The 24,036-nt window shown below is 42.4% G+C and overlaps 1 protein-coding gene across 3 annotated transcripts in view; it reads left to right on the forward strand.

Moving 5' to 3' along the window:
* Positions 1-1,800: 1,800 nt before the first annotated feature.
* Positions 1,801-24,036, forward strand: part of LOC115168120 (microphthalmia-associated transcription factor) — a 36,816-nt gene continuing 14,580 nt past the window's right edge. For 2 of the 3 annotated variants that reach the window (XM_029723057.1, XM_029723058.1), the window contains exons 1-2: positions 1,802-2,053; positions 21,015-21,285. In XM_029723057.1, coding sequence (XP_029578917.1) covers positions 1,947-2,053; positions 21,015-21,285 — 378 coding nt within the window. In that variant the 5' untranslated portion in view covers positions 1,802-1,946. Of the gene's footprint in view, positions 2,054-21,014; positions 21,286-24,036 lie in introns of all 3 variants that reach the window. The other variant, XM_029723059.1, reaches the window with a different exon arrangement.

A 24,036-nucleotide genomic window follows, 5' to 3' on the forward strand; every position in this document is an offset into this window, starting at 1 on the left:
AATCAGCCACGAATCCCCGTATCTCAGGTGGAATGGAAGCTTGTCGTGTGCAACAGGGTGGATTCAAATTGAAATCAAGCTTCACAATTTTTTTTTATTGTTAAAACATTTCTAACCTGTCTATCTATGGGTAACAGTGTTGACGTGTTATGCTCAAACCACACAGTTTTCCACCACAAAACATTAGACCTTGTTCAGTGTTTATTTTGAAAACATTATTTAAAAATGATTTATTTCACCAAATTAAAATGAGAGTTCAGCTCACATAACAGGATTGAGGGACAGGTTTTTATTACCTTAAACTGAATCACTAATCACATAAAATAAATATTAATCTTCAGAAATTACTTTGTCAAAGCAACAAAATAACTAGGGCTTTAAAATGATGGTGAAAACGGGACATGTCAAAATGCAGCATTTTGGCACTTTAGCAAGTCTTTATTTATGTAAGAAATCTGATTTACTGAATTGTCCATGTGATCTATATTAACTGGTACTTCATTTAATATAACAGGATTTTAAAATTCAATATTGGTGCACAATTTCTAGTTACAATGTCAAAAGGATGCAAAAGGGACCAATTTTGTGTAATAATCCAGTACCTTTGTGTAATGGTTTATCCAGATATTCCCTTTTTCAATAAGAATCTAGGCAAGACTATAGGAAACTTTAGGAAAAATCAACAAAGTACTTTACTGACTTAGACCATTGCATCAATAGAGCTCGCATCAATTTAGGGTGGTTACACTGACATTATTGGAGCAAGACACATCCTTGAACTGAAGGTTCAATGTTGAGAGGTGTGCCTTGCTTCCTTTCCTAGAAACATTTCTTTTTTATCTTTATTTGCATGGTGAAATGTAGGTCTTTTCGCCAGGTGAGCAGGATGACACAAATGCAAATATTGAATTTGCAATTCTTGCATGCGCTGTCACGAATGGTGTCGCCTGCAGGCTCAATGAGGATGTTGATTTTCCTTGCTTTACACTGCCGCCCAGTGGATAACAAATTACTTTAAAAGGGACAGGGTCAGATTGCAAGACACTAATCGGAGAGACCCCTGTGATGATCATGGCTATTACTTTCAACCTTTCCACGGTACGGTATGTAATGTAACACTGGGATATCGTAAATCCGAACTGGTTGTAAATTAAAGAATATGTTCACAGCTATTGCTAGTGTGCGGTAGGGTGATAGCTCAGAGGATAAGAAAAAAATATCTTTGTAGACAGAACAGATTTCTCAATGTTATTCTCCTACGACCATCAAAAAACAGGAGATAAAACATTAAATTCAAAATTATCAATATTGGATACGTGCTATTAACATGGCTATGTAGTATCTTATATTTAGGAATAGTCCACTCATCTGATGGCTTTCAATGTAATTTGTACATGGCAGTTGTGTAATTACAGTGTAGATATACAATGCTGCACAATAGGCTTTATATTGTGTTCTAACACTGTAGCCTAGCTGCCTATTGTAGTGAGAAAAGTAGGCTTTGTGTGACAATTATGGAAATGTTGTTTAGGATATTATTTTAAGAACGGATATTGATATTTGTAAATGTAAACAATGCATATAGAAAGCTATATGGCCTGCTCCGGCATTTGACCTATTCAGCAGAATTGAGGGTAAAATGTGGTAAAAGCCCATTAGATGTTGGACCAATGAAAAATCTGCTGACATTGACAGATCAAAACACAAACTTGCGGGCTACGGTACCATGGTGCTTGTAGTTCTCTATCCCATACACTCCTATTTATATGGCCACTATTCCCTTCTCTAAAGAACTACATGTTTTTTTGCGCTGTTTGCGCGCTAGCTCTTGGAGCAAGACGGGTTTGCGATTTCAGTGGCTTGTACTGCGATTGTTTTAGAGAGGTGGCCATACCATCGTTCGTTTCTTTATAATTTGTTATTGTCAAGAGTTGACAGCCACAAGTATGCAAGCGGAATCGGGTATAGTTCCTGACTTCGAGGTTGGAGAAGAGTTTCAAGAGGAACCAAAAACGTATTACGAATTGAAGAGTCAGCCCTTGAAAAAAAACAGGTCAGTGTTTTGGCTGTGTGCACAGTTATTTGCTACGGTAAAGAGGAATTTCTTTTCCCAGCGTTGTTTTCAAAAGTTTTAAATAGGCTATCATTGAAATATGTTTTGGGGGTTGTTATAATAATTCCATTATTTCCAATTGACGCGCTTTCAAGGATGACATCCTATATGCAGTCGGTGCTATCCTGTTGAGTGCATTCTAGGAGGGATTTGTTTGCCTCCCATTCCTTATGGCTCTTTTATTGCACAGTTAGTTACGCAACACTTGGGTGTTGTCTTGTCAACATGCAACTTCAAATATTAGCCTGTGGAGAATAGCCTCCTATAAAGTTTGTTCATGGATTTTGAACAGTCCGACTAGGGATTAGACTATGATGTCTTCTTCATACTGGTGTTGACCTTGGTGATACCATTCCCATCGTTATTTACAACATCAATATTAAGCTACTATATGTATAGTCTAAATGCATTTTCTTTTGGAAGAAATATATTTAATGCATTGTAAATGTAGTTACAATGTCAAGGTAGAATGGCATCTTAAATGATGTTGTACAGTCTTTCACACATGTCAAAATAGGTGTCACATTTCACTGGTGCATCACCCATCAGTTTGTGCATCAGCTGTAGGCCTATTAGGAGAGAATTTTGAACATGATAAATATCAATAGAGACCTAGTAAGACAACTTCTTATAGATCCTAAAATATTGTAGCCATGTTGCTTCCCAATAAAGCTTATTTAACTACATAAAGGAAAATGGATAGATACTTTCCTAAGCAGTTGACAAATAACTTATTAGAGCGCTATTTGTATCCATATTGTGTCCTCGGTCCCCAGCGCTGAACAAAGAACAGGGAGCTGAGTCAGGTCTGTTCTCTGGACATGACCTTATACCCCTCTGCTGCCTGGGGTCCAGGCCTCAGCTGAATTGTTGTCACTTTGGTTATGTCTCTCTTTGTAAGATCAGACTGAACAAATAACTGGAACTTTTCTATTCTGAAGACTTATACATTTAACTTAATAAGTCTTTATACCATAATCTGTGTAATGGCATAGTGTATGAGAATGCCTTACATTCAGCAGTGGTCTAAAACGCCTGTCAATGCATGCCTATTGCATGGAAGTGGTTTAAAGCAATATTGTCTCTTTGCGTCTGGTAATTCTGTATCATTTCCTTATTGTCCTTAGTGGTGGAGACATGTGACCTTTCTGCTAAACAGAGGTTCCCCAGATAGAAGGGTGGTGTGTGTCTGAAACACTGTCTGAACATGACAGTGCTCTTCTGTGTCTAGAGGTCTTATAGCATTCTTGTGGTGGACCCAATCTATTTTTTGCATTCTGGATCTTGGCATTTTGTCAGAAATTTGTTGGATATTTTTCCAGTTTCATTGTTGTGGAGTTTTTTATTTTTCCAAAACATCTGTCGAGAGAGAGAGACTAACCTAATTCATCATTTTAAACTTGTTTCTTCATTAGTAAATTTCATTACATTGTTATAAGCTGAATGGTATTTTTGTGCCCTCATCGCAGCAGTTGCATTCTTAGTATAACTTAAAAGGTCTAGCTTTGAGTTGTGATTTAATGTCAGTTTTTGGGACTTTTGTGTGTCTCCAAAATGATCTGACATGCATGAATTAATTACATTTTCTGCTTTTCCTGTGAGAATGCCCTACTAAAAGCAGTGCATGGCTTTGCAACCAGGACAGAAAGCCAAACATTGAGTATGGTAATTTTGACTATCCTCACATACACTTGTGGTTATGACACTAACAGCCTACGGTGGTTAATTCATTTGACTGATGCGGTATACCCTGACAACTACAGTAAAGCAAGGACAAAGCTTAGGCAGAGATTTACTGGCATGATAGGCCTAAAGTGCAGTGTTTCTAAATTTGAAATCATACGGTGATAACATCATGAATTATCTTGCTTTTATTGACAGTTAGTTTGTTTTCTTGCTGTCTCAGAAAGCTTTTGGCACAAGCAGCCGAATGAACCCCTGCAGACTCAAAGCCAGACTGTGTGTGCTTGATATAGACTTGAGACAGACTGTGAAACTTGTCTTCTATGCAGTGTAAATTAGCGATGTAAATTTAGCAATGTATATGACACCTTCAATGCAAAGCGGGCCTGGTGTTGTTTGTTGCTGAGATATTTATCAGGGCAACCCATGGAGCCAGCTGCACATGTTAGACATTATAATTAGACTGTCATTATTCTGCAAGTTTCTTGAAAGGATTTGTTAATGTCTCCGTTTTAATTTGCAGCATAGCTTCTGGTAGGCCCAAAGTCAGGACTGGTCAAAATATGTGCTACACCATTTGTTGGCCCACAGCACTAAATAAAGAAAACGGACATATGAAAATAAAATTGAGATACATTTTGGAGAGATATTTCATATCATGACATTATGTATGAAATAGTATCACTGGTGTCCAATCGTCACCTACTATACCTGTCACACTATCCTTCATCTGTCGCAGATGTGGATAAGAGGTGAGGTGTCAATGCAGCATTAAACCTCTGTCAAAGCATGGGACATGTCTGTAAGTCACATTGCCAATGTTTTTCCATTCTGGATCTTCCCGTTTGTGTGATATGATGACTACAGTAATTGAGCGGTTAAGGATGCACCATTCATGCACTCAAACACTACATACATGACTATATGACGCTTTCAAGGAGCAGAGATGTCCCTAAGAGTTGTCCTCCAATGGTCATGCACTCCATGCACCCAAACTCAAAGGCTCCCTCCAAGCCTCATTTGACCAGAGGTTGCCTTAAAAAGAGTTGTCCTTCAATGAACCTTCCATGCAATTGTCTTCTAGGCCACATCTTGGCCTAAAAATTACATAAACAGAAGATACATATAGTGTAAAAGTTCACTCAAGGGCATCAAATGGCAAAAGCAGAGAAATGTACAGAAAGTACATACTGTATTCCATTATGATGTATGTTTTTTCATGAGCATCCAGTATCCATTGCTGGTTTCAATGTGGCCTCTATAAGAAGGGGATTGTGGCTCAGAGTCTCAGGAAGCTTTCTGTTCTGTGGAGTCCGAACCAGAGATGTCAGATGCTCACACAAACTACATACTGTATTGCATTGCTTTTAGGTTCTATGTTTTTACATGAGCATCGGCATCCAGTGCGGGTGTCAATGCAGCCTCTGAAACATGGTGATTTAAGGGACAGTCAAGGTCTCAGGGAGCGCTCTGTTCTGTTCCATATCATGCCAAAGAGGGCAGGCTAGGACCAGGGTGTTCCTCTCCTGATCCAGGATGGGGATCTGATTGCGTCTGAGTGACAGACAGGTGCTGGAGTGGAGTGAGATACTACCCAACCCAGTAGTTATGTAATCACTCTGACCGTATCCTTACTCTCACTTTGGCTCTAAACAAATTCACTGGAAAACGACCATGTTCATTTCATTTCTCTATCATTCCAGTTGGATCTGACAGTCAGAGTAAACAGATGTAAGACTGACAAATCATTTTCTTTATCAGTCTGACTCCTCTTCCAGGACACAGGTAAAACCCCATGCCCTTCTGTATCCTTTCCTGACAATAGATAATTGAAGGAGTAAAACCACAATGTTCCAGTCTGCATCATCTATATTTGTGACCATCATGCTCAGGCGGATGTGGTCAGTTATTTTTCCTCAAGAGTGGGGGGGGTAAGGAAGGAGTCATATTTTCAGGCAGCTATCTGTGTACACTAACTTCGAGTCATTTTTCACCATTCTCCCATTTCTAAATGAAGACATACTGTACAGGATGGTAGCCAACATATTTTCGAATAGAGAACATTTTAATGCTGTCAGGATCATTTGCAGAGTGTCTGTAATAAGGTGTGACTTATCGCACATTATAAACTGGGTGGTTTGAGTCCTGAATTCTGATTGTCTGAAAGCCATGGTATATCAGACCGTATACCACGGCTATGACAACACATTTAGTTTTACTGCTCTAATTACATTGGTAACCAGTTTATAATAGTAATAAGGCACCTTGGGGGTGTGTGGTATATGGCCAATATACCACGGCTAAGGTCTGTATCCAGGCACTCCATGTTGTTGCGCTTAAGAACAGCACTTAGCTGTGGTATATTGGCCATATACCACACTTCCTCGGGCCTTATTACTTATTTATAGCCACCCACCATTCTGTACACAGCAGCAGTAATATTAAAGTAATACAATGATCATCTGAATGTAGTTGTTGTTTTCTGTTGTCCTTGAGAGTGCCGTCCTAGTCATAGCACCCAGAGAGGGGAAGGCGAGCAGGACTGGAGTAGGATAGTAGGCCATTCTACTATAAACAAGTGACAAGACTCATGAAAGGCATGAAACTTAATTACAGAAATAGGACCCGGCAAGTTCAAATGATCCCAACCGGCCCTTCCTGTCCCGTAACTACGACAACAAAGAACCCCATTATCAGTTGTAATATTTGTCAACTCGCTGCTTTGTTTTCCTGACAATTTATACATCAACTGAATTTATCTGTAACTGTCGTACTCTTAACTTTTCTTACTTAACCAAAGCACTGTATACAAGTGCATACACGTTCCTTTGCTGTGAGTGTTCTTCATAGTTATGTCAAGGTCAGTTTTATCAGTTTTGAATCTTTCCTTACTGTAGTCAGTGTTTTTGTGTACAGTACCCTTTAGCCAGTCTGTACATTGGAACTGCAGACCTTGTAATTTATATTGTCAGAGATTTGTATAGTAGTGGTATGGACTCCACAAACAGAGAAATATGTACTGGCTAGAGGCAGCAGGTGGCAGTATTTGGTATTTTATTAGGATCCCCATTAGCTGTTTCGAAAGCAGCAGCTACTCTTCCTGGGGTCCACACAGAACATGAAGCATTACATAATACAGAACATTAAAAGACAAGAACAGCTCAAGGATAGAGCTACATCAGTGTTCTGAACCGTGGGCAGGCTTGGGGAGTAACGGATTAACTGTTTACAAAAAAACTGTCATCTGTTACCAGCTATAAAATACTTTGACACCTTTTCTGTTTTCTCAATGACATTCAAATCAAAATTGAAAAAAGGCGCAAATGTACGTTTGTTTCCGCCTGAGCGAGTCTGACCACAAGTCCGAGACCATTATGATGACTCACCAAATGCATTTTATGGATTGCGGTAAAAGAGCAGGAATATGTTTTTGTAAACTTCAGTCAAAGCTACGGTATGTCTTCCAATGGTGGGACTGTTGAAGGCGTCAAAGATTATACAACCAACCTGAATAAACGCTTAGAGGTAAGGACGACAGCTGTGGTGTAGCCTACTAGCGATACTGATATAGTTTAGGTCCATTATTGATATCTGCATAGCAATAATGTGAATCATGCTGCTGCTCTCTCAATTATTCACACCTTACGGATTGTGGTTGTTTGTGGATGGCTGTTCACCAATTTATAGGTGTATTTTAACCCAATAATGGTTAAATTGAGGAAGTGTAGGCTAAGCTGCCTGTCAATCATTGTTTTGCGACCCGTGGACAGCGAGAGAAATGTGGTCCTGCAACAGCTGCATAGTGTGGATCACAGCCTAGATAATACAAGTTTGAGGTGGCACCTCCCTTGTAAACTCTTCCATGGTAATGTACTTCACACTCATGTATAAAAAAACAAAACAGAAATATCACATTTACATAAGTATTCAGACCCTTTACTCAGTACTTTGTTGAAGCACCTTTGGCAGCGATTACAGCCTTGAGTCTTCTTAGGTATGACGCTACAAGCTTGGCACACCTGTATTTGGGGAGTTTCTCTTCAGATCCTGTCATGCTCTGTCAGCTATTTTCAGGTCTCCAGAGATGTTGGATCGGGTTCACGTCCGGTTTTTGCCTTGATCCTGACTAGTCTCCCAGTCCCTGCCGCTGAGAAACATCCCCACAGCATGATGCTGCCACCACCGTGCTTCACTGTAGGGATGGTGCCAGGTTTCCTCCATTCAGGCCAAAGAGTTCAATCTTGGTTTTATCAGCAGAGAATGTTGTTTATCATGGTCTGAGAGTCTTTAGGTGCCTTTTGGCAAACTCAAAGCGGGCTGTCATGTGACTTTTACTGAGGAGTGGCTTCTGTCTGGCCACTCTACCATAAAGGCCTGATTGGTGAAATGCTGCAGCGATGGTTGTCCTTCTGGAAGGTTCTCCCATCTCCACAGTGGAATTCTCAAGCTCTGTCAGAGTGATCATCGGGTTCTTGGTCACCTCCCTGACCAAGGCCCTTCTCCCCCGATTGCTCAGTTTGGTCGGGCGGGAAGCTCTAGGAAGAGTCTTGGTGGTTCCAAACTTCTTCCACTTAAGAACGATGGAGGCCACTGTGTTCTTGGACTTTCAATGCTGCAGACATTTTTGGGTACCCTTCCCCAGATCTGTGCCTCGACACAATCCTGTCTCAGAGCTCTATGGACAATTCCTTCGACCTCATGGCTTTGCATTTGCTCGGACAACTGTGGGACCTTTATATAGACAATTTCGAGTCTCATAGAAAAGGGTCTGAATACTTATGTAAATAAGGTATTTCTATTTTTTTATTTTGTATACATTTGCAAAAACTGTTTTCGCTTTGTCATTATGGGGTATTGTGTGTAGATTGCTAAGGATTTTTTATTTATTTAATCCATTTTAGAATAAGACGTAACAAAATGTGGAAAAAGTCAAGGGTTCTGAATACTTTCAAAAACAAGTTTAATTTATTAAGAAGACCTACCTAATTGTAATTTGTTCTGATAATTATTATTTTTTTAAATCCTAATGCTTAATGGACACACTTAAACTCGCACACTTTAGACTTCAACAGCTGCAAATGATTGGATATAAAAGTGTCACCCATAGAGATCCTATTCAATTAATTAAGTATTCTAATTCCCAATTTTATGGTGTCACCAACAAAAATTGAAACAAAAGGCCTATAGCAAATGCATCATGTGGCATTCATTTTTCACATCAGGCAAATAGCACTTGTCGGCATGCAGTGCTCAAAGTGATGCCATTCCATGAGACCAGATTTTTTTTTAACCATGTTTTGAAGCAACGACCTCAGTCAGTCTTCCATGACAAAAACATAAACAACAAAGTATGCCTGAGCCATGTATTTAGAAACATAAATACACTCCGTTCAAAAGTTTGGGGTCACTTAGAAATGTCCTTGTTTTTGAAAGAAAAGCTATTTTTTTGTCAGTTAAAATAACATCAAATTGTAGACATTGTTAATGTTGTAAATGACTATTGTAGCTTGAAACGGCAGATTTTTTAGGGGATATCTACATGGGCGTACAGAGGCCCATTATCAGCAACCATCACTCCTGTGTTCCAATGGCACGTTGTTAGCTAATCCAAGTTTATCATTTTAAAAGGCTAATTAATCATTAGAAAACCCTTTTGCAATTATGTTAGCACAGCTGAAAACTGTTCTGATTAAAGAAGCAATAAAACTGGCCTTCCTTAGACTAGTTGAGTATCTGGAGCATCAGTATTTGTGGGTTCGATTACAGGCTCAAAATGGCAGAAACTCATCAGTCTATTCTTGTTCTGAGAAATGAAGGCTATTCCATGCGAGAAATTGCCAAGAAACTGAAGATCTCGTACAACGCTGTGTACTACTCCCTTCACAGAACAGCGCAAACTGGCACTAACCAAAATAGAAAGAGGAGGGGGAGGCCCCGGTGCACAACTGACCAAAAGGACAAGTACATTAGAGTGTCTAGTTTGAGAAACAGACACCTCACAAGTCCTCAACTGGAAGCTTCATTAAATATTACCTGCAAAACACCAGTCTCAACGTCAACAGTGAAGAGGCGACTCTTTTGCCCATCTGAATCTTTTATTTTTCTTGGCCAGTCTGAGATATGGCTTTTTCTTTGCAACTTTGCCTAGAAGGCCAGGATCCTGAAGTCGCCTCTTCACTGTTGATGTTGAGACTGGTGTTTTGGGGGGTACTATTTAATGAAGCTGCCAGTTGAGGACTTGTGAGGCATCTGTTCAGGGTCCTGTTGGTTCAGGGCCCTGTTGATTAGACTTGGTGCACTGGTACCGCTTGCCGTGCGGTAGCAGAGAGAACAGTCTATGGCTTGGGTGGCTGGAGTGTGACAACTTTTTGGGGTCTTCCTCCAACACTGCCTCATATATTCCATTTATGGCCAGCAACGTAAACTCTAACATCGATTTATCTTGCAGTAGATGTCATTCAATTGGTAATATTAAATGTTGTCTTCTTCTAATGCCTCTTAAGGGGAAAGTAATCTAAACATAACTGAAAGTCATCACATTACTGAGTTTGGGTCATCCAAAAGTGATGTTACTGATTACAGTTTTCGACAGGTAACTGGTAATTGTAACGGATTACATTTAGAAGGTAACCTACCCAACCCTGGCAGTGGGGGTTGGGTAGGTGGAGGTTCTGAGCAGAACAGTGTGCAGTAGTGCAGCCAAGCATGTCATTAGTGCTGCTCTACCTTCACCTCCAGCAGGAAGACTGTAGAACACCTGATCCCAACCAGGAACCAAGGCACCTGCATACTGCAGGCACAGGGCTCTGGGCTCTGTGTGTCTCAGAAGATGATTCCACACACCTAGTCACTTTTACCCCTACACTAACCACCGGTGAGTAGCTGCACCTCCATGCTGTTGTGTGTGTGTGTGTGTGTGTGTGTGTGTGTATAGAGTGAAATGATGGGTTGTTTGTTGCTCTGGGTGTTCTTTGGATGGATTTGATTTTGGACAGATAGGTTGGAAGCTTTTGCATTGGAATTCAAGAAATGTATGTGCAATTTAGGAAAAAGTAGCACTGCACCAAATACCCTATTTTCAGACTCCTAATTATCCTTACACCTCTGAAGACTCTAGCCACTTCCATGCCAGACGGAAGAACTTGCTGTTTTATCTCTGCCGACAGTTGGATAAGGGGAACCATGGGGTGCTAACGACACTCAGTGGAGACTGGAGATCCTGACTGCCAAACCCCCAGTAAAAAAAGTAATGAAAAAACAAACAGAAGAATTGCACGCTCTAACAGCGCAATACACATTGATGAAAAACAAAACAATGTGAAGACTTTAATAAAAATGAATAAGTTATAAAGGGTAGTAAAAGTAAGAGGGTAATGTTCTTTGTGTGTGTCTGTATTTAACAGTGGGTGAGTGGGAGTCGGTGCAAAAAGTTTCGAGAGTTAAAATACAATTGCATTTGTCACGTGGTTCGTAAACAACAGGTGTAGACTAACAGTGAAATGCTTACTTACGGATCCTTACTAACAATGTAGAGTTAAAGATATATATATTTTTTTATTGTGACACGAGTAAATACACAGTGAGTAAAAATAACATGCCTATATAGAGGGAGTACCAATACTGAGTCGATGTGCAGGGGTATGAGGTAATTGAGGTAGCTATGTACATATACACTACATGGCCAAAGGTATGTGGACACCTGCTAGTCGAACATCTCATTTCCAAAATCATAGGCATTAATATGGAGTTGGTCCCCCCTTTGCTGCTATGACAGCCTCCACTCTTCTGGGAAGGATTTCCACTAGATGTTGGAACATTGCTGCGGGGACTTGCTTCCATTCAGCTACAAGAGCATTAGTGAGGTCAGGCACTGTGGTTGGGTGATTAGGCCTGGCTTGCTGTCGGCTTTCCAATTCATCCCAAAGATGTTTGATGGGGTTGAGGTCAGGGCTCTGTGCAGACCAGTCAAGTTCTTCCACTCCGATCTCAACAAATCATTTCTGTATGGACCTCGCTTTGTGCACTGGGCCATTGTCATGCTGAAACAGGAAAGGGCCTTCCCCAAAATGTGGCTACATAGTTGGAAGCATAAAATTGTTTAGAATGTCATTGTATGCTGTAGCGTTAAGATTTCCCTTCACTGGAACTAAGGGGCCTAGCCCGAACCATGAAAAACAGCCCCAGACCATTATTCCTCCTGCACAAAATGTTTCAGTTGGCACTATGCGTTTGGGCAGGTAGCGTTGTCCTGGAATCTACCAAACCCAGATTCGTCCGTCGGACTGCCAAATGGTGAAGTGTGATTCATCACTCCAGAGAACACCTTTATAGGGCTCCAGAGTCCAATGGTGGTGAGCTTTACACCCCTCCGGCCAACCATTGCGCATGGTGATCTTAGGCTTGTGTGTGGCTGCTCGGCCATGGAAACCCATTTCATGAAGCTCCCGACGAACAGTTATTGTGCTGACGTTGCTTCCAGAGGCAGTTTGGAACTCGGTAGTGAGTGTTGCAACCGAGGACAGACATTTTTTACGTGCTTCAGCACTTGGCGGTTCCGTTCTGTGAACTTCGGTGGCCTACCACTTTGCCGCTGAGCCGTTGTTTCTCCTAGACGTTTCCACTTCACAAGAACAGCACTTACAGTTGACTGGGGAAGATCTAGCAGGGCAACAATTTGATGAACTGACCTGTTGGAAAGGTGGCATTCTTTGACAGTGATACGTTGAAAGTCACTGAGCTCTTCAGTAAGGCCATTCTACTGCCAATGTTTGTCTATGGAGGTTGCATGGCGGTGTACTCGATTTTATACGCCTGTCAGCAACTGGTGTGGCTGAAATCCACTAATTTGAAGGGGTGTCCACATACTTTTGGCCATGTAGTGTATGGGTAAAGTAACTTGGCAACAAGATAGATAATAGACAGCTACAGCAGCGTATATGGTGAGTGAGGGCATGTGTGAGTGGCTTCAGTGTGCGTGTGTGCGTGTGTGTGTTTTGGGGTGTGTGTGTGTTGGGGCGTCAGTGTAAGAGAGTTAGTGCAAAAAAGGGTCAATTCAGGTAGTCTGGGTAGCCATTTGATAAGCTATTTAGCAGTCTTATTCAGTAATCTTATGGCTGTTCAGGGTCCTGTTGGTTCTAGACTTGGTGCACTGGTACCGCTTGTCGTGCTGTTGCAGTGGGAACAGTCTATGGCTCGGGTGGCAGGAGTCTGACAACTTTTTAGGCTTTCCTCTGACACTGCCTGATATAGAGGTCCTGGATGGCAGGGAGTTCGGCCCCAGTGATATACTCACCACCGTCTGTAGCGCCTTGTGGTCGGGTGCTTTGCAGTTGCCGTACCAAGCGGTGATGCAGCCAGTCAAGATGCTCTCAATTGTGCCGCTGTAGGCCTGCATCCCACTGCTGGCTTGCCTCTAAAGCTAAGCAGTGTTGGGTCCTGATCCGTCCCTGGATGGGAGACCAGATGCTGCTGAAAGTGGTGTTGGAGGGCCAGTAGGAGGCACTCTTTCCTCTGGTCTAAAAAAGATTTCAATGTGCCAGGGCAGTGATTGGGGACATTGCCCTGTGTATGACGCTGTCTTTCAGATGGGACGTTAAATGGGTGTCCTGACACTCTATGGTCACTAAAGATCACAGGTCCCTTTTTGTTAGAGTAGGGGTGTTAACCCCGGTGTCCTGGCTAAATTCCCAATCTGGCCCTCATACCATCATGGCTACCTAATCATCTGCAGTTTACAATTGGCTCATTCATCCCCCTCCTCTTCCCTGTAACTATTCCCCAGGTCGTTGGTGTAAATGAGAATGTGTTCTCAGTCAACTTATCTGGTAAAATACATTTTAAAAGAACTTTGAAGATCTGAGGGCCCATGCCAAATCTTTTCAGCCTCCTGAGGTGGAAGAGGTGTTGTCGTGCCCTCTTCACAACTGTGTGGGGGTGTGTGGACCATGTTAATTCCTTAGGGATTTCGACACGAGGAACTTTGCAGGTGATTGTCTGTGGTCTATTGCACATTCAGATGTTCTGGGTAGGTCTGCAGTGGAGGTGGACGGTTGCTCTGGTTTTTGTTCTGAAGGAGCATTTTCTCCCCATAAGCACGCTGGCATGACCTTCCAGAGCCGACTAATCAAGACTAGTCAAGCTCTGTTTTTATTCTGACTTCTCAGTGCTGTTTCTACTTCTTATCATTAAAGATATTCTGACTTAAAGTACATGTACGCAGTTGGAAACAGGCCATTTTACACAGTGTATGCTACTGTTGCCAGAATGCACTAAATGTTTTGGTGTATTGTCCTTTGTTTGGAACTCATATGTTAATATACAGATATGCAAATACAACGTTTGAAAGATATTCATTCAGCCACGATTGAAGGACAATTAGAAGTTGACCAGAGAAATACTTTTGTATGTGAAAACCAAACGTGTTTCGGCTAATAGCATTGATTGTTATGTTTGCAGACAGAATAGAAAGCACATCGATATGCTAACGTGTTGTTTATTGTGTCATCATTATCACTCTTGGTTTTTGAACAGGTATTAGTATTGTTATAGAGCTGTTATTGTCCATTGTGAGGTTTGATTGACTGCTCTCCCACTGACTCGACCAAGCCATTCTATATCCAGCAAGTCATTAAGGTGTGTGAGGGTGGGCTGCAGCCTCCTCTCCTAGCCATTGAACCACCTCTAGTCCAGGAGCTCTCTCTCTCTCTCTCTCCTAAAAACCTCTCAGCCAGGGGGTGTGGCCATGCAAGACTGTGCAGCCATTGTGTTTCCTGATACACATGCACAGAGAGGAGGTGTGTGCACACAATAGTGGAAAGTTAAACCAGACAAAGGGTCTTTTTATGGGTTTCAGTATTCTGCTTAGAAACAACTGGGCAAAAAGCCATCTGGCAGTCGGTTAATGTGTTAGTGAGGGCAGAACCTACACACACAGTGGTCACTGGTTGTAATCTTGAGCCTGCCTCAATACAACTATGTAAGATGATAAGATTCCCGGTTATAAAACTTTTTGGGATGCATTTTATAAGTACAAGATTTGAGAATCAAGTTTTACTGATCTTTGTGTCTTCTTAATGCTTGTTAGGGGATTTCCAACATTCACTTGATAAAGGGGCATAGCAGCGCCACAGATCGTTATCATAGCCCAAAATATAATGTGCGGATGAAAAGGATCCACCACTGGAAACATTTTGGTCTTGTTTAAGTCAGTCATGAGGTCTCCCGGTCACAGTTTTTCAAGGAGATGATTCGCTTGCCCCAGACATGCCATAATCAGTTTGTAAAAATGGGGAAAAGACACAGACTGCATTTCCTCCATGTCCGAGACCTCAGATGTAAGTATTGTATTAACCTCTCTCAGTGTAGTTACTGTGTAGAAAATTGCATTTTGTAGCAGGCTTCTTCAGGCCTATAAACATTTTTGGCCCTAACATTATTGCATTTTTTGGTGTGTGTGATCCAATTCAAACTTAAAATAAAATGTGTATTTGTAATATACTTCAGTTGTCAGAAAATTGGTCAGATATAAAAACACCTATGAATGTATCTTCCAGTTTACGAGGGGTTGACATGTTAGCTTATACAAAATAAAGAGGAATGATGGTATGTCTAAAGCTCAGTGTGGAGGGATGGCTTTGACCAAGGCTGCGTTTGACTGGACTGGCTAATTAGTCCGATTACTGCACAGCTGGATTGGCAAGACCTTTTGCTGAGGTTTTCATCAAAAGGATCGCTCACTCTGGGAAGGCTCCATCCCGGCAGCTTCTGCTCCAGCACACCCTCTCTATTTTAGGCCTGCAGCAGGATTCTGTCTGGAAAACAGCAAGTGTCTAAATTTGAAAACACATTGAGAACTGAAACTGTGTGTGAAGAAAAGTTCCCCTTTCTGTGATAGTCATTTTTTAAATCCAAGTATAGGATTTTGGCTACATTTAGACACTATTCAGACTAGGATTTAGTCTTCAGCCTACACATACAGTATGTGTCATTTGTTATGCTCCAGGGACATGTGTGTCACAGTCACTTGTTTAGTGGGGAGGGAAGGTGGCTGTGAATGAAGGAGTGCTATGATCAGTGATGTAGAAGGGTGAGATCATCAGTTAACACATTGACAAGAAGAGGAGGAAAAGACACCTGCAGCTCAGCAGATGTTCGATCGATTATCATTACCTTGCTCCTATCCCCCACCACCCCAGCCCCATACCCAGCCCCAGCCCCACCAACACCCCAGCCCCACCAACACCCCAGCCCCACCAACACCCCAGCCCCACCAACACCCCAGCCCCACCAACACCCCAGCCCAAGTCCCAGCCCAAGTCCCAGCCCAAGTCCCAGCCCAAGTCCCAGCCCAAGTCCCAGCCCAAGTCCCAGCCCCGTACCCAGCCCCGTACCCAGCCCCGTACCCAGCCCCATATCCAGTCCCATATCCAGCCCCATATCCAGTCCCAGCCCCAGTCCCAGCCCCCATATCCAGTCCCAGCCCCATATCCAGTCCCAGCCCCATATCCAGACCCATATCCAGTCCCATATCCAGTCCCATATCCAGTCCCAGCCCCAGTCCCAGCCCCATACCCAGTACCCATATGGGCCTAGCCCATTAGGTGAGTGGGTGTAACTGATGCACATTGCCTGAAGGAGGCATCAGCCACCAAAATACACCTGCTTCTTATCTCCCACCTATCCTGTATCAAAATACTGACATGGGCCCTACAAAACAACACAGAATACACTACTAGTCCATATCTGTTTATGACATGAGATGCCTTCTACAGTGTCCAGGTCGGTGTGTGTGTGAGAGAGTGAGAGTTAACATGGTGTCCTTTCAGCCTGTGAGATGGTGAGATGCAAACCTTCTTAGGGATCTACCTGTCTGCGTGACATGCGATACGGTAGGTCTAGGATGAGCATGATCCATTGAAAGGAAGTCAAATATCATAATTGGTTAGCATGCACGTCGATGGATACTAATACATAGGAGAAACTGAGAGAGAGGGAGAGAGATGAGACAAGCAGCACATGCCAGATAAAAGAATGAAGTCAATGTGAAGAGGGTATCGGTGCAGTTCAGCTGAGAACGAGAGAGACGGGAAAGAGAGAGAGAGTGAAAAAAGCAGCGCTGGCCAAGTGTTTGAAGTGTATAACTGTAGGACAAACATCTGAAGAGGACAAGATTGCAAACATGGCACTGTATTGCCTGCTTGAACTTAACAGATGTTAGGTCTCTCTAGGCATGCTAATGGGTCCATACTCAGGTTTGCCTGACCTGATGAATGAATAATGTGCTGCGCAATTTTTTTTTTAACTGTAACAAGCACATATTACCGATTGCAAATATTTCACTCTTCCTCTTTCACCTCCCCTATTCCCTCCGTTCTCACCCCCACTCCTCCGCTTCTCTGCTACTTCCCTCATTGCAGAATGCCCAGGCACGCTTCCCGTTTAGTGTGTAATTACTTTGAAGGTGACGGAAGCCCATACATTCTCCCCACATAACGGCATCGAGGCAGTTTAGCTCCTAAATTATGGGCGAGGGGTTAAAAGTTTTAATAATATTTGTCTAATATCATGGCAGGCCCTGTCTGCACTGCTGTGATAAATGGAGGCAGGATCAAGCCATTGTGATTCTGAGCATGGCGAGATATTGGCATCAAACAACTTTATACCCCCACAACACAGTCCCTTATAGGGCTGGCCGTGGCTGACCCGAGGTTGGACACAGCGTGGGAGAGGAGGCAGAGGGTGGGGGTTCAAAAAAATAAAGGGAACACTTAAACAACACATCCTAGATCTGAATGAAAGAAATAATCTTATTAAATACTTTTTTATTTACATAGTTGAATGTGCTGACAACAAAATCACACAAAAATAATCAATGGAAATCCAATTTATCAACCCATGGAGGTCTGGATTTGGAGTCACACTCAAAATTAAAGTGGAAAACCACACTACAGGCTGATCCAACTTTGATGTAATGTCCTTAAAACAAGTCAAAATGAGGCTCAGTAGTGTGTGTGGTCTCCACGTGCCTGTATGACCTCCCTACAACGCCTGGGCATGCTCCTGATGAGGTGGCGGCTGGTCTCCTGAGGGATCTCCTCCCAGACCTGGACTAAAGCATCCGCCAACTCCTGGACAGTCTGTGATGCAACGTGGCGTTGGTGGATGGAGCGAGACATGATGTCCCAGATGTGCTCAATTGGATTCAGGTCTGGGGAACGGGCGGGCCAGTCCATAGCATCAATTCCTTCCTCTTGCAGGAACTGCTGACACACTCCAGCCACATGAGGTCTAGCATTGTCTTGCATTAGGAGGAACCCAGGGCCAACCGCACCAGTGTATGGTCTCATAAGGGGTCTGAGGATCTCATCTCGGTACCTAATGGCAGTCAGGCTACCTCTGGCGAGCACATGGAGGGCTGTGCGGCCCCCCAAAGAAATGCCACCCCACACCATGACTGACACACCGCCAAACCGGTCATGCTGGAGGATGTCGCAGGCAGCAGAACGTTCTCCACGGCGTCTCCAGACTCTGTCACGTCTGTCACGTGCTCAGTGTGAACCTGCTTTCATCTGTGAAGAGCACAGGGCGCCAGTGGCGAATTTGCCAATCTTGGTGTTCTCTGGCAAATGCCAAACGTCCTGCACGGTGTTGGGCTGTAAGCACAACCCCCACCTGTGGACGTCGGGCCCTCATACCACCCTCATGGAGTCTGTTTCTGACCGTTTGAGCAGACACACATGCACATTTGTGGCCTGCTTGAGGTCATTTTGCAGGGCTCTGGCAGTGCTTCTCCTGCTCCTCCTTGCACAAAGGCGGAGGTAGCGGTCCTGCTGCTGGGTTGTTGCCCTCCTACGGCCTCCTCCACGTCTCCTGGTGGCGCCTCCATGCTCTGGACACTGCTCTGACAGACACAGCAAACCTTCTTGCCACAGCTCGCATTGATGTTCCATCCTGGATAAGCTGCACTACCTGAGCCACTTGTGTGGGTTGTAGACTCCGTCTCATGCTACCACTAGAGTGAAAGCACCGCCAGCATTCAAAAGTGACCAAAACATCAGCCAGGAAGCATAGGAACTGAGAAATGGTCTGTGGTCCCCACCTGCAGAACCACTCCTTTATTGGGGGTATCTTGCTAATTGCCTATAATTTCCACCTGTTGTCTATTCCATTTGCACGACAGCATGTGAAATGTATTGTCAATCGGTGTTGCTTCCTAAGTGGACAGTTTGATTTCACAGAAGTGTGATTGACTTGGAGTTACATTGTGTTGTTTAAGTGTTCCCTTTATTTTTTTGAGCAGTGTATATACAGTTGAAGTCAGACGTTCACATACACTTGGAGTCATTAAAACTCGTTTTTTCAACCATTCCATACATTTCTTGTTAACAAACTATAGTTTTGGCAAGTCGGTTAGGACATCTACTTTGTGCATGACACAAGTAATTATCCAACAATTGTTTACAGACAGATTATTTCACTTATAATTCACTGTATCACAATTCCAGTGGGTCAGAAGTTTACATACACTAAGTTGACTGTGCCTTTAAACAGCTTGGAAAATTCCAGAAAATGATGTCATGGCTTTAGAAGCTTCTGATAGGCTAATTGGCATCATTTGAGTCAACTGGAGGTGTACCTGTGGAGGTATTTCAAGGCCTACCTTCAAACTCAGTGCCTCTTTGCTTGACATCATGGGAAAATCAAAAGAAATCAGCCAAGACCTCAGAAAGACCTGGTTCATCCTTGGGAGCAATTTACAAAGGCCTGAAGGTACCACGTTCATCTGTACAAACAATAGTACGCAAGTATAAACACCATGGGACCACGCAGCCGTCATACCGCTCAGGAAGGAGACGCGTTCTGTCTCCTAGAGATGAACGTACTTTGGTGTGAAAAGTGCAAATCAATCCCAGAACAACAGCAAAGGACCTTGTGAAGATGCTTGAGGAAACGGGTACAAAAGTATCTATATCCACAGTAAAACGAGTCCTATATCGACATAACCTGGATGGCCGCTCAGCAAGGAAGAAGCCACTGCTCCAAAACCGCCATAAAAAAGCCAGACTACAGTTTGCAACTGCACATGGGGACCAAGATCGTACTTTTTGGAGAAATGTCCTCTGGTCTGATGAAACAAAAATAGAAGTGTTTGGCCATAATAACCATCGCTATGTTTGGAGGAAAAAGGGGGAGGCTTGCAAGCCGAAGAACACCATCCCAACCGTGAAGCACAGGTGTGGCAGCATCTTGTTGTGGGGGTGCTTTGCTGCAGGAGGGACTGGTGCACTTCACAAAATACATGGCATCATGAGGTAGGAAAATTATGTGGATATATTGAAGCAACATCTCAGACATCAGTCAGGAAGTTAAAGCTTGGTTGCAAATGGGTCTTCCAAATGGACAATGACCCCAAGCATTACTTCCAAAGTTGTGGCAAATGGCTTAAGGACAGCAAAGTCAAGGTATTGGAGTGGCCATCACAAAGCCCTGACCTCAATCCAATAGAACATTTGTGGGCAGAACTGAAAAAGTGTGTGCGAGCAAGGAGGCCTACAAACCTGACTCAGTTACACCAGCTCTGTCAGGAGGAATGGGCCAAAATTCACCCAACTTATTGTGGGAAGCTTCCCAAAACGTTTGACCCAAGTTAAACAATTTAAAGGCAATGATACCAAATACTAATTGAGTGTATGTAAACGTCTGACCCACTGAAAATGTGATGAAAGAAATAAAAGCTGAAATAAATCCTTCTCTCTACTATTACTCTGACATTTCAAATTCTTAAAATAAAGTGGTGATCCTAACTGACCTAAGACAGGGATTTTTTACTTGGATTAAATGTCAAGAATTTTTTTTAATTGAGTTTAAATATTTGTCTAAGGTGTATGTAAACTTCCGACTTCAACTGTATATGACTGAGTGATTGGGGCTAAAATTCCTCCTCAGTGAGGAGGGAGGGTGTGCAGTATTCTGCTGCAGAAAGGACACTCTTGCAGACCAGCAGTTCCGTGTAACATCTAGGACACATTTAGAAGACATTTGTATCTTTTCTCACTGTCATGTGGCTTCTTCCTGATCCCAGTACTGTAGATCATAACGGTTCAATGCCCCTCTCTTTTCTCTGACCTTTCTTCCACTCCTTACCCCCCATTGTCTTACCCCCCTCCTCACCCTCTTCTCTCCTGATGCCCTGCCTGGTGTCTGTCTCGCCATTCTGCAGTAAACCTTCAGACCAGCCATGCTCATCTTCCAAGCCCCCATTGGGCTCCTCTACCACGACATCACGGATCCTGCTGCGGCAGCAGTTAATGCGAGAGCAGCTCCAGGAGCAGGAGCGGCGGGAGCAGCAGAGACGTCAGGCCTCCTCCACCTCGCAGTACCCCCAGATCACCGCCGCCCACAATCACACGCACGGCCAGACACCGGCCATCAACGTCAGCGCTCCTCCCAGCCTGCCCCCCGCATCCCAGCTGCCCATGGAGGTGCTGAAGGTAAGCAATTAGTATCATCCTCACACCTAATGATACAGATGACACACCCACTTCCTGCCTGGCTGCTTCTCTGTGATATGACAACAATGCCACTCCTCACTCTGACTTCCAGAGCTCTCACTGTCGCCTATAGATGCAGGCATACATCATCAGATGTTTTGTTTGTAGAAGGTACTGTGGGTTTGATGACTCTATATTGGCAACTTGATCATAAGTCTTCTGGATAGTCGATCAAACATGGTTTACTATGATAGGGTGTAAAAACGTGGGGATGAGTGAAGTGTGTTAAAACGCACATGGGGATTATCTTTCCTGAAAGAATTCCTCTGTAATGCATGCTGTGCTTCCAGCCATTTGGACTTAGCCATCTTTAATCCTATTTGCTGAGCTAAATTCACATATTTTCATAGCTTTGATTCATTGTTAGTCTGCTCTTGGGGACTTGAGACTGTTGTACATTTTCTGAACTAATGGAGACAGTGTGACAACTACCACAACACACTACTATGCAATACTTAATGAGAGTACACCCAGCAAAATAAAGATCATTTGGTAAGTGTTTTAGATTGCATTACATTTATTTGTCTTTCTTTAGACATAGTATTACTAATATCGAAATGTGCATATCTTTAAAAAAAACTCCAAAAAACATTCCAGATGTAAATGGAAAGTGTCTATATTGAAGAACTATCCGAAACTTCATATCTCAAACAGTTTGCATAACTGGATAGATATTTGTCCTTTGTCTTTTCCTTAAAATATTACTATTTTCCTGTTGTTTCCAACATTGTCACTACAATCGTCTTGATTGATTGATCGTTATCACTGTACAATATCTACAATTTTCATTTCTAAAATGAAATTTATTTGAGAATAAGAATCATAAAGGATAAATAAATTAACACTGATACAGTACATGGTAGCATTATAGCATGAACTGCCTGACATGCTTTTCTAAAGAGCATACTGCCACCCATTAACAAAACAGTGAGGGAATTATTTTCCAATTGTTTTACAAACGTGTTCACACTTTAATGAGGCAGAACCTCATTCTAAGGAGATCAGGCGAGACTGATTCATGGTGACTGATTTGGCTCTGGATTATCTGTAAACGCTCTGAACATGAAGATTTACTGCAGATTTACTGGAAGCATTGTAATAATTTAGCAGTAGAAAAGTCATAGTCCACGTTTTACTGGAATGCGTGTGATTGTTGTGATTGAAGTTTAAGCATGTATGATTTTGCCATCTGGGAAGTCAACCATTTCTGTTTGTGAAAGTTAGTTGTATCTGTGCAAGTGTTTCATATCACTGTAATATTTGATTACGTCAATAATATTGTTTTGATTGTGACAGCTGTTTGTGTAAATCTGACATAGATTATATAGATTATTCATAGAGGATTGATTATTTGAAAGAAAAATGTGTTACCTTGCTAATGTGTTAAAGCCTTAATCCCATTTTGTAAAATAACATTTAATACAGTTTAAATGAGTGGATTAGTTCAAATAGTACAAAGAGCAGTGGGTATAGAAGTAGTGCCCCCCTCTTGTCCTCATACTGAATGTTTGGCAGGGGTCCACACTTGCAAGATAATACAACCATTGAAAGCATTGCCCTCCACATACAACATAAACGTTGCTTAGCCTACACTCTGTATAATATTTAGCTCTTTGAGAGGTTTAGGATGACCCCCATTAAAGTGTTTGATATGACAAGCTGGAAGACGATTCTGTGATTCGGGGTCTGAGTTTACGGCATTCTTCATTGACTGAAATTCCACGAATGAAAGGCCTGTTCCTGCCCAGCACTGAGCACTGCAGAGCAGGGTTAACCTGCTTGCATGTCTGTGACTAGATTAGCACAGTCTACACAAAGCTACACTAAATTAGCTTAGGGGTACCAGGTGGAGCAACTGGACCTTAAAAGGGAAAGCATTAACCTCAGATAGGTTTGTCTAAAGACCGATTTGGGCCCTTAATTAACCAAGTGACCCCTGACCTTTGGAGGAATAAGTATGGGATCAGTTTGGGGATCAGGACAAAGGCAAGCACAGTCTTACCAAACACCCCAATGCTAATTCAGCTAAGAATGCTCATAATTAGCCCCACTGCTTTCATTCCATGGCATATTTAAGGTGAAAAAAACACTAGCTTTGAAATTTACGTAGGATCATTTCCTAAAAGGGTTCAACATGATTTCCAGATTTATTGAAAATGAATTAGCATATTAAGAAAATAAAAAAAGTACTGTGCATAGTGTTCAGCTCTGAAAATGACAGGATGTGTTCTTTTAGATCAAAGTTATGGATTTAATGAAGCATTATGTATTTATCCATGGATGTTACATACTGTAGTTCTCGTATTTACTAGTTTACAGCCGGTCACTTTGGTCCATTTTAAAGCAACAGTTAATTCATCGAATGCAATATTATTAAACCTTTTGAGACAAATTTTATAATAAATATAATTTTAAAAAGGAAATGTTGTTAAGTATTATGAAGCTCAGGAAATTATTTAATTTAGGTTTGCTGTCATTGATAAGATTTTCATAAGGTCACCTTCTCTATCTTACAACAAGGACTTGCACAGACCATCAGCTTCATAGGGAACCATTGTGTGTTGTACTATCTGACACACTATTGGATGAGGAAGACACGTTCCTTGTTTTTCCTTGAACAAATACACACTTGAGGTCAGTGGTTCCCAACCAGGGGTACTATGACCACTGGGGGTACTAGGCCTTTCCACA

This window comes from Salmo trutta, chromosome 30 (assembly GCF_901001165.1).
Source record: "Salmo trutta chromosome 30, fSalTru1.1, whole genome shotgun sequence".
In the NCBI taxonomy this organism is placed as follows: Eukaryota; Metazoa; Chordata; class Actinopteri; order Salmoniformes; family Salmonidae; genus Salmo; species Salmo trutta.